The following is a 15,773-nucleotide window of genomic DNA, read 5'->3' on the forward strand; positions in this document are numbered from 1 at the left end:
CTAACATCTCTCCATTTGATCACACCTTATTTCCTTTTGCAGTACAACTTGTGGGCTCTAAGATCACTACTCAAGGTTCTCCAACTACATGGCCAAGATGCTGTTATTCTGGAGGATGAACCTTATCACACCTTTGCCAATCAATTAAAAGCAGTCATGGCCATCAAAACGTGGTTTCTGCTTGAAATGCCCTGCACACAGACACAAACTCAGCTGCCTGATGTATGAAGCAGCACAACTCACTCCAACAAGTGTTTTAGTGCATTACCAATAGCCATGCTGCTCCGTGGAACTGCAGACATCCTGGTGCAGACCAAATGCTGAGAAGCAAGCTGCCATAATGCTAAGCAGAGCAGTGAGATGAGGGTAATAACAGAACAGCAGCTGCGTTGCCATTGTGTGCTAAAGTGAAGTTCTATGCTAACCAGAGAAATCAGTTGTAATTGAAAATTTTCTGCTTTTGTCATCTTAGAACAGTGCTATAAACCCACTTGCTCTGGCTCTTCTTCACCTTTCAGCAGGCACACACAGCTTATTTCCCTGGTAAGGGTGCTACCCACAGCTTCTGATCCAGAATCCCACAGAGCTCATGTGCTACGATTTATTCTACAGGATGTTCTGAAGGAAGCTCCATTTTCAAAGTGATGAAAATTTAAATTATTAAGAACCTCTGTGGACTGTGGGCAGAAGCAAGCAATGCACACACAGACAACTTCTGTCTCCCCAAGCTCTGTGCTTTAAGATGAATCACTTCTGATTTCAGAGCTTATTGATTTTATATCCACACCTGGATGGGATATTTACAATGTACTTCTGTATCACTGAACAAGTCTTTATATCTGAATTTTCTTTGGCTGAATCACTCCTGTACAACAGCATTCTGTTGCCCTCACCGTTCATTTACATCTACTCTGGAGAGAAAAAAAAACAACTCAGCAGCATCCATCCCTCCACTCCAGTTAGAAAACCAGGACTGCACAGGAGAACAACTACTTTGGTTTGAAGCTTCCCAGAATATTTTACTATGAAAAAAATGGTGCTGTTTCTGCAACTATAAAACAAACAAACGAACAGAATTATGGCAGAGATTTCTGACCCTTTAGACGTTTTGGGAAGCAAACGAAGCTTGGCCATCTCCCATTTGTGAGCTGTTTGGTCCTGAAGGAACTTTGAATAAAACTGAGGCAAAGGAAAAGCACTGGAAGCCCAAACCCCTCCCTCCTCCAGTATTTTTAAATATAGAACTAACACTGTACATTCTAGCAGCACCCCAAATTTGCTTTTTAGCTTTAAGGTTCATAACTTAAAAATATCTATTTCTAGATGATTATCACCATCTCCGTGCTTTCAGTAACAAAACAGGACAGAGCAGACAGCATCAAGACCACAAACCATTTTGCCTACCTTCAATCTTGAGCAAAACCAAGCATTAGAGCAGCAAAGGGAGCAGTAAATACACAGCATCTGCTGAGCTCCTGCCCCCACCACCTGTGTCTCTGCAGCAGACTAATTCTTTTAGTGTGTGCTAGTTTTTAAGCTACTGAAATAACAACTAAGTGCATCTGCAGGTGATTTAACAGGCAATTAAGCTTCATGACAACGGATACAATCGGTCCTCACAAGAAACTAAAATTGCATTGAACAAAGCAAACAACTTTCAAAACCCACAGAGACTTTGGCCATCGCTTTCTACCCTCAATCACTGAACTACATCAATGCACTACAGGTCACACAGTAACTGGATTTTGTGGCCACACATGCCCTATGGGAACTTCAAAATGAAAAATCCCTGAAGACTTCTCTGTTAGTAAGGTAACAGATAGGAAAGTGCAAGGAGGCGCGACTGGGCTGCTGAGCTGTACTGCTGGGAAGGGCAGCGCTCAGCATTCATCTACCAGATGAATACCAGACACCTCTGACCAGCACCCCCAGCTCACCAAGTGAGCCACAGAACTGCCTTTTCACACGGAGGGCAGGCAATGTTTTCCCAAACTAGTAAGAGAGGCAGGAGCCCAGACCCTGCTTTCAGGACCAACGTGTTTCAAGATCCATCTAAATACTCTGATGTTAAATTTGAAAATGTTTCCCTGAATGGAATTTGTTCTCTTTCAAAATTCATGGTTGACTGATTATCACATTTCTTCACATGCAGTGGAACAAAGAGAGATGTCACAAAAACCTATATTACAAGGCCTATAACATCTGCCCTGTGCAAGCATTTGAAATCATGCTGTGAAGCCCCTCCTCCTTCCTCCCAATAAACACCACTCCCCCGGGTCCTTCCAAAAAAATGCAGCTTTTCAGCAATGTCCCACATTAAACGTTAACTTATTGGTTCAACAGCATCATAAAAAGCATTAAAATAACACTGCACATTGGCAATGGCCAAGACGTACTAAAACACAGCAGGGAAAAGACAGCAACGTAGGCAGCTTTTTTCTATTACTGAAATTAAATGATCACCATTATTCCAGTCAAAAAATAACACAAGAGATTGCCTTTTCTGATGATATACGAGCGACCATTTTTTTTCCCTGTGTCAAAATGGCTTCAACTCATTGTAACAGTTAATGTCTTGAGAATCACCTCTCATTCCTCTAGTGAGCACATGTAAAATACTGCAAGGCTTTTCTCTTCAGCTCACTTGTAGAAAAGCATCAGACTATTCGAATATGATGAAATATATGCAGCAGCTCTGCATTTTGCAAACTCATAATTTATAAAACAGATTTATATTAAAAAGAGCCTTTAGCTGCAGTAAAAGTAATCATTCATTAGCAGTTCACTGTATATTAGCTGCACTTTCCCAAGTAATGCTGCAACAACACAGTGAGTCTGTATCAGTGTTAGTGCTGTGACAGAAGTCACCCTTGGGACATCCCCCCCAGGGCCTGCAATTAGGCCTGACACCTCCTGAATCAACACAACAGGTAAGAGAAGGAAGCTTAAAAGAAACAAAACAACAAAAAAACCCACAACCACACCAGATCAGTTCTGCAAATGTCAGCCACGGTGTTTACTATTAAAATAGAACAGAGGGATCTGCTAGGTCAGCTTATAGTCATTGCTGTTCATCTTCAGAAACATACACTATATCAGGTTCTTTACACATCTCTAACACACTGCTACTATTTTGTCAGCACAAGAAATATTATGGTGTAAGCACTCAATGTGAGGTGTGCCTGTAAGTGACACCACAAGCTGCCAGGACACAGGTGGGATGGCTGTACTCCCTGAAGGCTGTTGAGTATTTCTGACAGATAACAGCTCTCCACCTGGACACTACGATCCAAGCTACAACTCACGCCACAGGTCCCCCTCAGCACATAGATGGCTGCACACATGCCAGGCTGCCTCTGAGCCGAGAGCCAAGTCCATTGTGTGGCCAAGAAAGCCTGATGCAGACCCAGAACGGAGCTCTGGAACAGAAGGAAGCTGAGGAGAACCGTCTGCTCTCCCACACACAGCGGGTTCTGCCTGGAAACGCTCTCCTCGCTTATCACTCCATAACAGATTTCACTGGGAAGATCAATTAAACCAAGAGGAGAGTAACACAATTATTCACTTCAGCCTCCTTCCATCAGAGCTCCAGCCCAACTACACCCACAGCAGCCTCAGGATGAGCAGAGGCAATCCTGCATCCCCCTACACACACCAAGACAGCCAGAAAGCCGGGCCCAGTCTGAGCTCCCCCTCAGCTGCTGACACACCTGGCTGCAGAGCAGCAGCCACGATAAGCACACAGCTCCCTCAGGGCCACTTACATACAAGCACACTGCTCTGCTGCTCAACAGGAACCACCCAGAACGGAGCTCAACTCTAAGCAGCTCCATTTCAGTAACACAGCATTTGAGCGAACCTGCCATTAATTTAACGTAAGAACACTGCATCCAATAACAACTTACATCTGCGGTACAGGACTTCTCAGGTCCAGCACAAGAATATTTTCAAATAAAATCTGAAATCCGAGCGTACCACCTAGAAAGACAGTGCAGAACCACATAGCTGTCTAACACTCAGTCCTGGGTAGCTACTGGGGGATCAGGGAGGGCTGTGGGGACTGTATTTGGACACACTCAAAGAACACAGAAAAGAACCACAAGTCACACAGGTTGGATCTTCATGTTACAAGTCCTTTGTTTATTTTTTTAAATATAAAGATTTGATGTTAGTACTTACTACTTTGCACAAGGCTTTGAATTTGTACGTTAAATTTATATTCTTCAATTAAAATGGACAATGATCACAACTCACCTGCCTAGCACATGCTCAGAACCAGATCATCCCATTTAAGACCTGTTACTGAATTTCGGTGACTGTGATACAACAGCAGTGCAAAATCACTTGTGGGGAGGAGGCGGTAGAAGGCCCACACATGCTGTAGGCCTTCCTCGTCCCACGCAGGCTACCAGACACGTTCCTCACAGCACCTAGAAGAGTAAATCTCTGACTAAAGCTACAGATCAAATCACGGTTTTTGCCTTCTTCCCCTAAGATTGAGCTCGTACATCAGTCAGAAAGCTATCACTATGAGCCTGGAAAACACCCTTCACTGAGGATACTTTCCAAAACCATAAAATCTTAGAATTCATATAGATCATTATATGCTGAAGGATGACTTGCTAAGGATGTAATGTGACTGGACTGCAACAACTGCTGAATTCTGGTTAGACACAAGGACAAGAGAATCCATACATGGTGATAAAACAGGGCTCTTAGTGGTTGGAGGGTCAAAGCCACCCAATGGGCCCAGACATAACAGCAGGCAGCTGAACTCTGGGCCCCTCTGTAGGATGGGACATCCCCAGCACAGCATTAATTGTGTGCAGGCCCTGACAGAAGCAGAAATGGACATGAGGCTGCTCGGAGCTCTCACAACATGCACTCGAGATTCATCCAACTAATTTACTGAAACCACCATCTCAGAGTAATTCCGTTAATAAATCGAACATTAAGTGAATTTGTCCAGCACACCAAGGAGTGAGCACAAGATGCAGCAGAGGAGCCCAGCTGCCAGCTCTCAGGGAGTCACTGAGATCTCCACACACTGCCCAGTCAATTAAGGTTGTGGATGATGTGTTGCTGTGCCCCTGCAGCTGGTACATACCAGAGGAGCAGATGCTGAAGTGAACTATTCCAGCATCCAATGACTAAGTTAGTACCTACAGGCACATACTGCTTTACACAAGAAATGAGAGATTAAGTTTATTATTATACCATTTTACTGTTCATTTGCTTCAAGGTACTGTTATCCCAGGAACTGACACTGCTACTTACTGTCACTGAAAGAGCATCTTTTACAACCTACGGGTGCACTGTGGCATTTGGCCAAACTGTAACAAGAGCAGCTTCAGAAGATCAGTAGCTAATTCAAATTTATATAGGTTTTAGCTAAGAAAATGTTTACAGCTGATGTATAATACAATTACAAGACAGAAACAAAAGCAAGACAACATTCTTAATCTGATCTCAAAAAGTATCTACTAAGAGGTAAACCCAACAGCTCAGTGAGACAAACCTCTCATCTCTACAATGCTAGAAGCAGAAATAGGTATAAAGCTGTTAACCTCAGACAACCGGCTCTTCAAGGCAAAAACCAACATGACGATGTTCTCCTATGAGTACCTGCCAAGTATGACTCCAGCAAGGAGGAATCCTCGTGGATGAATGGGAATGAGACAGTGAGACCAAAACACAACCAGAAGGCCAAGTAAACAGAAGATCCTCAAACACTGACTGAATCACCCAGCTACAGCGTGACATAACCAAGCAAATAATAACAAAACCCATAAGGATCTCATTCTCTTAGCACAGCTCAGCCCTAACCCAAGCCTGCACGACCTGCGGCCACAGCCACTATTTGGGCCCAGACAGCTCCAACACTGTGCTGTTCAGCCCAGCTCCTGTACTAACAGCCGCTGGGCACCAGCAGGCCGGGAGTCCCTGACACAGAGCTGGCAGAGCCCTGAGCACAGGCTTTTTGGACTACATAGGAAAATACCAGCTGTTTCTGAAGTAACAGTGGAATTGAACAGTTTCGGAATTAACATAGTGAGAGAAAAACTTCCAGAAAGGGGCTGGCTGCATTACCACATCTTCAGCCTACGGCCACTAACAGACCAAGAAACCAGGCCAGGTCCGCTTTGACTGCACGCTGCTCCTCATTGCAACACTGGAGCAAAGCTCCCACTCTAATCACTGCAAGACACTTTGTGAAGGCTTATCTCTACACTGTACTTGTGACAAGGCAAGTTCTCTCAGCATTAACTGAGTCAGCACAACAACCTGTAAGAAAATAAGCATCATTTTACACACGTGCTCTCAAATCAAACCAGCAGAAAACCTACACTGAGCAAGGGCAGCAGGCCAAGCTCCTGCTGACCTGGAAGTGTAATCCTTCCTCCAGTACCCTCGTTTTCCCAATATGGAAGTTTGTGAAGGACTTTAACATTTGCATCTACCCATTATTACATCCCATTACTTGCAAGATCACAGCACCAGTTCCTCTGTACTGCTCAACACTCACAGAGTAACTCCAGCTGCCTCATTCCTCCCTTCAACCCTGACCTCAAATCACGCCAATAAAACAGAAGAGTGGGTGTGCATAGGCACACTGTGTTCCTAAGCCACCTACTACCACCATTTTTCAGTAAAAATCCTCTACAAACCAAAGCAGAAGAAATAAAATGCAAGATTGGACAGAGCAGTGTAGTGATGGAGCATGCCATACTGTAAAGCCTTCTTCAAGCAATTGTAGCACGACTGTGCCTCTTTAGCTGCACACTGCTACTGAATAATTCAGATGTAGTTCCCATGCCAAGGAGGACATTACGAGACTGTCAGAGAGGCTGATCTGGAACGAGGTCTGCCAAATAATCTTAATTGTCACCATGGGAGGAAGGAAATTAACAGACGGTGCTGATGTACCAGCACAAGACATCCCCAGGTGCTGCCGTGGGGCACTTCGCCCTCGCTCTGACCTGCTGCTGCCTCCCAGCCACCACCAGCCCTAAGGCACACAGCAAGCACACAGTACCACATAGGTTTTGTGACACTGCTTTGAGGCTCAGAACAGTAACTGCCAGGGACAGCTGACTGCAAAAGACTTGGACTGAATGCAGCAATACTAATACATTAATTGCACGGTTATGGTACACAGTTATTCAAAAGGTAAACAGGCTCCAAAGACTCTGTAGGAAAGGTTTTAGGACAGCCTTACAAACAAGGACTCTGTTACCTAGATCCAATGTATCTTACTTTGACATCGAAGTCCATAGAATTCCTGGAAAAAAAAGTCCTGCTGCCTTATCTGTTCTGGGTTAAAGTTACAAAATGATTAAAGTTCAAATCACTTCTTCTGTAACGCTACCTGCAGCTTAGGGAAAATGTCTGAAGCCAACATCCAGCTTTACACTCTTTTTCTTCTGATAGGAATATTTACTGCAATTTCTAGGTTCAGGTTCAGAAAGCAATATCCAAATATAACCAGAACCACTCCTTGGCAGTTCATCTGCGTGGATAATTGAAAGGAATGAACTCTCATAATTTCAGAAATCACAGCATGTTCACATACTGAATTAGGATGCAAACAGCTCACCAAGAACAGCAGCAGCATTCATTTGCTTATAATATGCACTACGCAAGATTTCCACTTTATCTGCTGCAGACAGCCATCTCTCTGAGGAAGGTTCTCAGGCCACGTGTATGCGGGGATCTCTGCACAACATGTAACGTGCTACTGCTGCCACTGCCAGCATCCAGCAAAGAGAGTGCAACACTGTTATGCATCACATGCAATAGAAACAAAAGACCTGGGAGCAAAAGCCACCCCCGCAACTCTGGTGTATTTATTACTTTGGAGTACATGCTCTGTATTGAGAGATGGATTCTGAATTATCAAATCATGAAGTCAGTAAGAAGTAGTACAAAGTTTCACAGTACAGTTTTGATGGTGGTGTTACATATACAACTTGTCAAAATGGCATTTGAAAGCGTTAAGGATTTCCAAAGCAAAAACCAGATCTCATTCTCCAGCTTTACAGAAGTGAACACCCTGGAACAAAGTGTAACACTAAGATGGTTAAAAAACAACGAAGCAGAGAAAAATGCAATAATATGCTTTGATGACACGGCTCTAAGACCAACAAAACACTCTCAGGCTTCCTAAAACTGACCTCATACGAACAGCTTGCCAATTAAAAAAGAAGAGCTAGAACTCTAACACAGCTTAATGTGACTCCAGTGAAGATCCAGGGAGAGCAAATACTCTCTTCTCAACTGCACACGGCTGGGGAGAGCACACAGCAGCTTTTGGGAGGCAGCAAACACCCAAGGGGGAATGACACTCTCTTCCTATTACTTAATATAGACATCCCCGTCCACCAAAGAAGTCCACCAAACATCTGCTCCTTATATAGCCGCTCCAAGGTAAGAAGGTACCCGAGTCACAAACAGAATCAGAGCAAAGAGAACAGCTCACAAAAATACATTCAAATGCTCTTTCCCTGCCATGTGTAGAAACCGATAGGTCTCCAAAGTTCTCCTTAAATTGTTTAAACAAGACATGCTGAAATTTTGGCACTGGCACAAGATTCTACAAGCTAAACAATATTGTTATATAATATTTAAAGTGTGTTTCCTACATGTTTCCTCAAAATGCCTTTATTCTAATGCTCGCACCTCCTAGTAAACTCATTTTGCCCTCCCTCAAGGAGAATAACAGCCTGTCACTACCTGAGGCTGCAGGCAATAGCCAGCCCCACTCCCACGCAGCCCAGCTGCCCACCTTCCAGAACTGCACAAGCTGTCACGGGGGCACTGCCAGCACCCGGCTCAGCACAACGCTGACACTGACAGCAATCTCAGCTGGCAGACACAGGGAAATGATGAGTACTATACTCACATCCCTGGACTCCTACCTGAAGGCTTACACACGTGGGTACAAAGTGAGGAGACAGCACAGTTCTAAGCGACTGTTTCAGGGAGCAGATAGAACTTCTGTGCATATGTACACGGTGAATTCAAGTGCAACCCATGTTTTCATACACATCTTCATGAGGTCCATAACACATGCAACTACTCCAAGGATACATTAAGAAGCGTGCACACAGCTCACTGCTGTTTCACCAGCACTTCAGAACAACAAGCATTGGTTTATTTATGTGAAGTTGTGTAGGCGCCAAGCTAGTGCAAGCAGACCAAGTATCACCCATGCATTAGTTTCAAACACTGAAGAGTACACGATGAAAAGCAGCACAGCAAATGAGGATATCATTACACCTGCCCAGGTTGGGCACTGAGCCACACAAGTCAGCAGTACAGGTACACCAATTTGCTGTGCTCATGATACACTCAGCTGCTGTGCCCATGCTCCAGCCCACATGGCAATGCTGCTGCTGTGGCTGACAGCACACACAAGTGAGAGCTGTGAGACGTGGGGCTCAGGCTGCCCACTGCCCTGCTGCAGCCACACACTCACTGCTCAGCTCAGCGCACACACCTGCATGCTGAACTTCTGCCATAGAAGTCAATAAGAGGCCCAAAGAGCTGACAATGCCACATGAAAATAATAGATGAGAACTTCTCCAGCAAGCACACGCAGCTTTAAGCCACTTCTTCCTGAAGTATTATGGTTCTATTTCACAGCATCCCCTCCTCCTGCCTGACACACAGGGAAGCCCTGCACTGTGCCAGCCTGCTGCACCTCCATTGGGCCTGGGAGACTGTTATCACTGTGCTTTCAGTACTCCAAAACACTCAGTCTTCAACTTAACCCAGCCTCTCCCTCACTACTACACATAACATTTTCCTTCCTAAACTCACACATTAGCCAAGTTCTTCCTATTTGACTGTATGTTCTGGTAAAATTTATCCAGTTCCCTACAAAGTCCCCAAACCCACATCCCCGGAGCTGCTCGTGAGCTCTTCCCTTCAGTGCAAGCATCAGAGAAACAGGAGGGGACAGGCCAAAATGAACTGTGTGTGGTTTGCTTCTTTTTTTGGTTTTGTTGTTTCATATAAAGTTTCTGGCTTATGCAGTTCTTTTACCCCAGCTCAGCCTTAGCTCAGACAGAGCTGTAGGACACATTTTAGTTCCCTGGATCTTTTTGTGTCCTTACAGCTATGACACAGTGCTGTCAGCATTCACTGCTGTCCTTGGAGGGGAAGGAACAACTCAGAATCCCCCTAGGCCCCAAACCACGTATCCATCTACACCTTCTACCTTTAGTGCTAGGAGTACTGCATCCAGGTAAATTCAATCATGGCTTTAAAGGGACATATTACATTCAGAAACATCATCCAGGTCCTGCACAACTTTAGGTTCATTTTCTGTGCTATCGGCTCTTTGGAGCACCACTGCCTGCTGACAACGGCAGCAGAGGACACAAGACAGGCACCCAAGTCTGACAGCACAAAGCAACTCAGGCAGCACCAAACACGTGCTTTCCAGTGCTGCTTCCCATGCCACAAAGCTGAGAGTGCCAGCACAAAGCAAAGAGGAGTATGAGTAACACAGCATCTACATTATCAACAGAACTGGAGGTCTGAACACTTCTGTAAAGAATAGCTTTAAAGATATGCCAGAATAAGATGTCCACGCGTTGAACACAGCCAGTATTTCTGCATCAATGAATGCTCACAAACACTGTGCACAGTCTGTAAGATAAATGTCCTGATGTGAAATCCATGCAGTGGTGGGTTATGGCTGTTACTCGGTTACCACCTCACACACACTGCGTGAACTGAGGAAATGTTGTTTCTCAATAAAAATGAAAACAACTGAAAAGAAATGCCTCAAACATTGATCTAAAGCTTTAGGCAGCTCTAAAGCTTTAGGCAGCTCAGTAGTGAGACTTACATGATGTCACATGTTTACATAAACTGCCCAACAAGCTAGGAACTACCAGGCAGTTTTTCCAGGCAGCTCATCAGTAGAACTGTGCGCTCAGAGGCAATGGACGCTCAAGTGACATCCTTGCACTGGAAACAGGAATTCCACCATCTGCTCCCAGTGGTGTATGTGAGCAAGTCAGGCCCTGTCCTTTTGAAAACGGGACTGCTCAACAACATGGGGGCAGCCAACAGACTCAACATTTAAAGTGATCGACCTAAAAAAGGAATAAATAAGGGAAGGTATTCAAGGGAGAGTGGCAAGCCTTAATTACTTGTAACATTTGCACGGAAACAAGTACAGAGGGGAGAAAGGATACTTTGAACACCAGCATAAGGCTTGCAATACAACTACCATGTATTCCTTTACCCAGTCACTGCTAGGAAGAACCAACACACATTCCAGAACCAGTACTGGAAATGTGTAATCTGAGATACATACATTAGAAACAGTCTCGTTTTCTGGGTTACAGAGCTCTCTGCCCATCAGTGCCACGCGGTGCTCTAGGACATGGGGCAGACCACCAGCACCTGCTGGCAAAGAACACACAGCAGCAGCTCAGCACACAGCTGGGCAGTAACACGGAGCTCCACCATGCCCCACCTCAGCATCTCATAAATGCCCACCACAAACCTGACAGCCCAGCACACACCAACGTATCTCAGCACTTTTTGACACTAAAAGAAAAAATAAGTCTACACTGTGCAACCAACTTCAAGCATGAAAGCGATTCAACTGAGATTCTCCTACTGCAACAGTCACCACCTCCAACACTTGGGTCCAGTTATTACCTTGTGGCTCCTGATGAAGCTCAGCCCCTTTTTCTACTCCATCTCTTCAACGCAGAGAAAAGGTTTATAGATTTACAAGAAAGAAGAGCTTCTAAAAGTGATCCTCAACTACCAAGTAAATAAATGACAAGCTGGAAGGTAAACAGAGTCCAAAAACTAACTTTAAAAAGTTGGATTTAGTATGCTTAGAACGTGCTACTTGTAAGTCTTGTGAAGGACATTGTGGAGGCTCCAGCACAAAGAGTGACCACAGAACTCAGAACAGCACAATTCTGCAACGTCACTTTACAAACTACAGTAACCCCAGCAGTAAAGGTAACAGAGCGGCTGGCAAGAAAACAGGGAGCCTGGGGCTGTAAGAGTTTGTTTTCCAAAGCAACCAACAACTTTGAATATTTGTTCTGAAGCTTCTTACAGAAGAGTGGTTTTTGGGAGGCATGAGGTCAGCACCTCCCAGTGGGAGGCAGCAGAAGGACCCTCAGGCACAAGCTGGGCACACCAGCAGTGACCCACTCACATCAATATTGATTTCTAAACCAAGCCCTTCCCACTCCTCCTGTCACCACACACCTTGGCCAGCTGAACCCTGGGGCGAGGCCTGATGCTTTCTAAGCATGAAGGATTGGAAAGGGCGCTATGGCTGCTCACACTGCACTGCAAATCCACGCTTAACAAACACATGTCAGTGTGCTGCTGCTGGGGAGGACGGAGAAACGGGTCACAGCCAAAGGATGGACTCTGAGAGCGTGAACTTTAAAAATAAAAACTGAATCACAGAAACCATCAACGGATTTTAACCAGGGATTCACCCATACCAAAAGTCATCCACATGTTAAATAAAGGGGCGAGGAGGGGCTTTGGACAGCTTTCGGACAGAAGATTCATGTTTGCCTGCTGTCGATCTCTGCGGCCTCAACAACACCAAGGGATGAGACCTAGCTAACAGAAAAAACAATATGGACAAAATCCTCACATCAGCACTTGCATTCCACAGCCAGAGATCCATGAAAACCATTAATAAACCCAAACCAAAATCCATAACGCTCTATACACACACAGGTTTGTTGCTGAGGACGGGCACCAGCATATGAACGTGTCTTTTCTGTCACCTCTCTAGAAAACACACTGCCCCATATAAACGCTCTCTTTTGCCACCAGCAGATCTTTAGGTCCCAGCTCTGTGCCCGTTCCGCACGTCGTACAGAGCGTGCCCGTGGCACAGCCCGCTGCCCTCTCGCCCGCAGCTCCGTGCTACATCCTCGCAGCGTGCCGGGCTGCACCGGCAGCCGAGCGAAAAGCGAAACGGAGAACACACACAGCCGGAACGCAAAGGCTGCGGGCGGGCACGGCCACACCGAGAGCTGTGCGGCGGTGGGAGATCCGAGCACTCCACGAGCGATCCGTGTGTAGCACGCACCACGTGCACACGCACTGACAGCGAGACGAGAGGATCCCGTCCCCGCACCTAGGCGTGCCCGCTCCATTAACATGCACACAGACACCTCCCGGCCACTCGCGGAACGCGTCGCTTCGGCCTCGAGCGAACGCCACCTTCCTCCCCAGTACCAGCACCTGCACTGGAGCCGCCCCTCCGGGCCTGCTGTGCAGCACGGGCCTCGTCCCCGCACGGCGGCCCGGCCCGGCCCTGCCCGGCGGCCCCGCACCGCCCCGCACCGCCCCCCGGGCCTGTGCCGCGCCCCGCCGCCCGCCCCAGGTGCCGCGGCCCGGCGCCCCCCCGGCCTCCTCCTCCCGAGGCCCCGGGCCGGGTGCAGGCCCCGCTTCCCCGCCGCCCGCCCGGCGCTCACCCCACGACTCCCTGGCTGTAGTTCCTCTTCTTCCATGGGGTGCCGGTGTAGTGCGGCTCGGCCAGGCCGGACTGGGCCCTGGCGGCCGGCCCGTCGCCCAGGGCGGGGGCCCGGCCCTGCCCGGGCGGCCCCAGCAGGAGGCTGTAGTTGAGCCCGAAGGTGCTGGCCTTGTTGTCGCGCTTCCTCTTGTTGCTGGCGGCCGCGGCGGCGGCGGCGGCGGCTGCGGGCGGCACCCCCCGAGCGGGCCGGGCCCAGGCGGCGGCCCCCGGGGGCGGCGAGGCCTGTCGGTGTCCGCGGTTGTGCTGGTTGTTGGCGCTCTCGAGCGGCAGGAAGTCGGGCTGGGGGTCGGCGCGGGGGGCGCGGTACATGCCGGGCGGGGAGGCCGGGCCGGCCCCGGCGGGGGCGCTCTGCTGCTGCTGCTGCTGCTGCTGCTGCTCCTGCTGCTGCTGCTGGAAGTAGAGGTTGCGGACCCCCTGCGTGGTCTCCCAGATCTGCATCCACAGGCGGTTCGAGGGGCCGAGCTGCTCTGGCTGGAACCAGGCGATCCGGGGATCCATCAAACGGGGGACCCACCCCGGCCGCCTCCGCTCCCCGCGCCGGCCGCCGCCGCCGAGACCCTGTCAGCGGGTCCCAGCGTTAATGGCGGCTCCTATGGAAGGGCAGCTCCGCGCCTGCCTGCTCGCCGCCGTCGCTCCACAGCCCCCGCCCCTCCTGGCGAGCGCGGCGAGGCGGGGCCCGGCCGGGCCGGCGGCACACGGGCCGCGCGCAATAAAGGGGGGCGGCGGCGGCCGGGCCGGAGCTGTCGGAGCTGTCAGCGCTGAAGCTCCGCTCCGCTCCCGTCTCTCCGCCGCTCTCTGGTCTCTCCGAAGCGAGGCGGCCGCTGCTGCTCCGGGGCTCGGTCCCCGCGCTGAGGGGCGCCGGCTCCCGGCGGGCAGCAGGTGCGCGGGGCCGCCCCGGGGCAGCGGCCGCTTCGGTTCCCTCCCGCGAGGTGCGGGGTCGGTAACTGCCGCCCCGTCCCTCTGCTCAGCCGTGCGCTGCCCTGCAGCTGGGTGAGCTGCTGGGGGGACCCGCCTGCACCGCGTGCGGCACCGAGGGATGGAAACGGAGCGCCCGGCTGCCATTGCTTGTACGGACAGATGGAGAAACACAGTGCACACCGTGCAGCAAACGGCAAAATGGAGTAGTACGGCTTCTAGTCAGGCTGTTTTATTTCTGTAGTGCTTTCATACTACAGCCTTAAAACGTGTTCCGTATGATAACAGCTACAAAGGTTCCAGCGCTAGGTGGGACAGGATTCCTCTTCAGGCAGCAGGAGCTAATACAGTGTTTGGAACTAGAAAGGTGTGCTTCAGCTCCAAGTATTCCATGAGGTGGAAAGTTTACAACGTGTCCCAGCAGCGTTTGGTGCTGACAGCCACAGACCGACAGTGCAGCTTCACCCTGTGTCCCACATGGCCAGGAGCAGGGCTGGGGGACACTGAGCCCTCTGCTTCTGAGGTTCTGCCTTTGTCCGACTGATCTGCACAGCCCGAGAGACACCAACCCCAGTGAGAATCTCAGGGGCTGGACACAGCTGTTGAGGTGACAGATTTGATTAATTGCTTTGAAAATCACCTGCAATTACCACCAACACCAAGTGGACAGTGGTGGGACTTGAGCACAGCTCAGGAACAAAGATACAAATCAGAAGGCTTCAATTCATAAACTTTGTACTTAAACAGCACAGAAAAGGGGGAGCAACAGTAATAAAAGCTCACGTTACAATTAAGGAGATAACAGTCACAAAATATCTGGCCTAGGAAAGCAGTCTGATACCACAAGCACATGAGATCAGGGTACGAGCCTGGAAAGAGAGGCAAAAAGTTGCCATGCTTGAATACAGTTGACATGACTTTTTTAGTCACGACTTTGAACTTTAACTTCTCCTTACTAAAGAGGCAATTCCTCAGAAAAAAAGGCTGTTTAGAAACACCACAGAGTTTTTAGCTGTCAGCCATTCCACAGTTAGATTCTTGAAGTGCCCTTTACTCTCCATCAGCAGCGGGGGGTGCGAAAAGGCCAAGACCATTTCCCTTAAAGGTAAAAAAAAAAATAACAGCAATCACACCAGAAGGGGAAGGAAACAATTCCAGATGAGATTTTTGTTACAAGAAAAGGAGCACAAAGCCCAGAGGACATTTATCGAGTCCCAACACAGCTTCAGAAGTGGGACAGGCATTGACATGACACTCAGGGTCTCTCCCAATGCTGGGGCTGCACCAGGACCCTCCTGTGTGCCAACAGCCA

The 15,773-nt window shown here is 48.5% G+C and overlaps 1 protein-coding gene and 1 long non-coding RNA gene across 6 annotated transcripts in view; both read right to left on the minus strand.

The window, feature by feature from the left end:
- Positions 1 to 14,186, minus strand: part of TENT4B (terminal nucleotidyltransferase 4B) — a 36,927-nt gene extending 22,741 nt beyond the window's left edge. For all 5 annotated transcript variants that reach the window (XR_014947489.1, XR_014947488.1, XR_014947490.1 and 2 more), the window contains exon 1: positions 13,488 to 14,186. Coding sequence is in view for 2 of the 5 variants with exons in the window: in XM_015873509.3 (XP_015728995.2) it covers positions 13,488 to 14,044 (557 nt within the window). In the remaining 3 variants the exon portion in view is untranslated. The remainder of the gene's footprint in view (positions 1 to 13,487) is intronic.
- A 491-nt stretch (positions 14,187 to 14,677) lies between these two features.
- LOC146760543 (uncharacterized) lies at positions 14,678 to 15,559 on the minus strand. Its single transcript, XR_014947492.1, has 2 exons — positions 15,418 to 15,559; positions 14,678 to 15,330 (listed from the first exon to the last, which is right to left on the minus strand). It is a non-coding gene; the product is annotated as an uncharacterized LOC146760543 (long non-coding RNA).
- Positions 15,560 to 15,773: the final 214 nt, after the last annotated feature.

This window comes from Coturnix japonica, chromosome 6 (genome assembly GCF_054131305.1).
Source record: "Coturnix japonica strain WE chromosome 6, WE-NBRP24, whole genome shotgun sequence".
In the NCBI taxonomy this organism is placed as follows: Eukaryota; Metazoa; Chordata; class Aves; order Galliformes; family Phasianidae; genus Coturnix; species Coturnix japonica.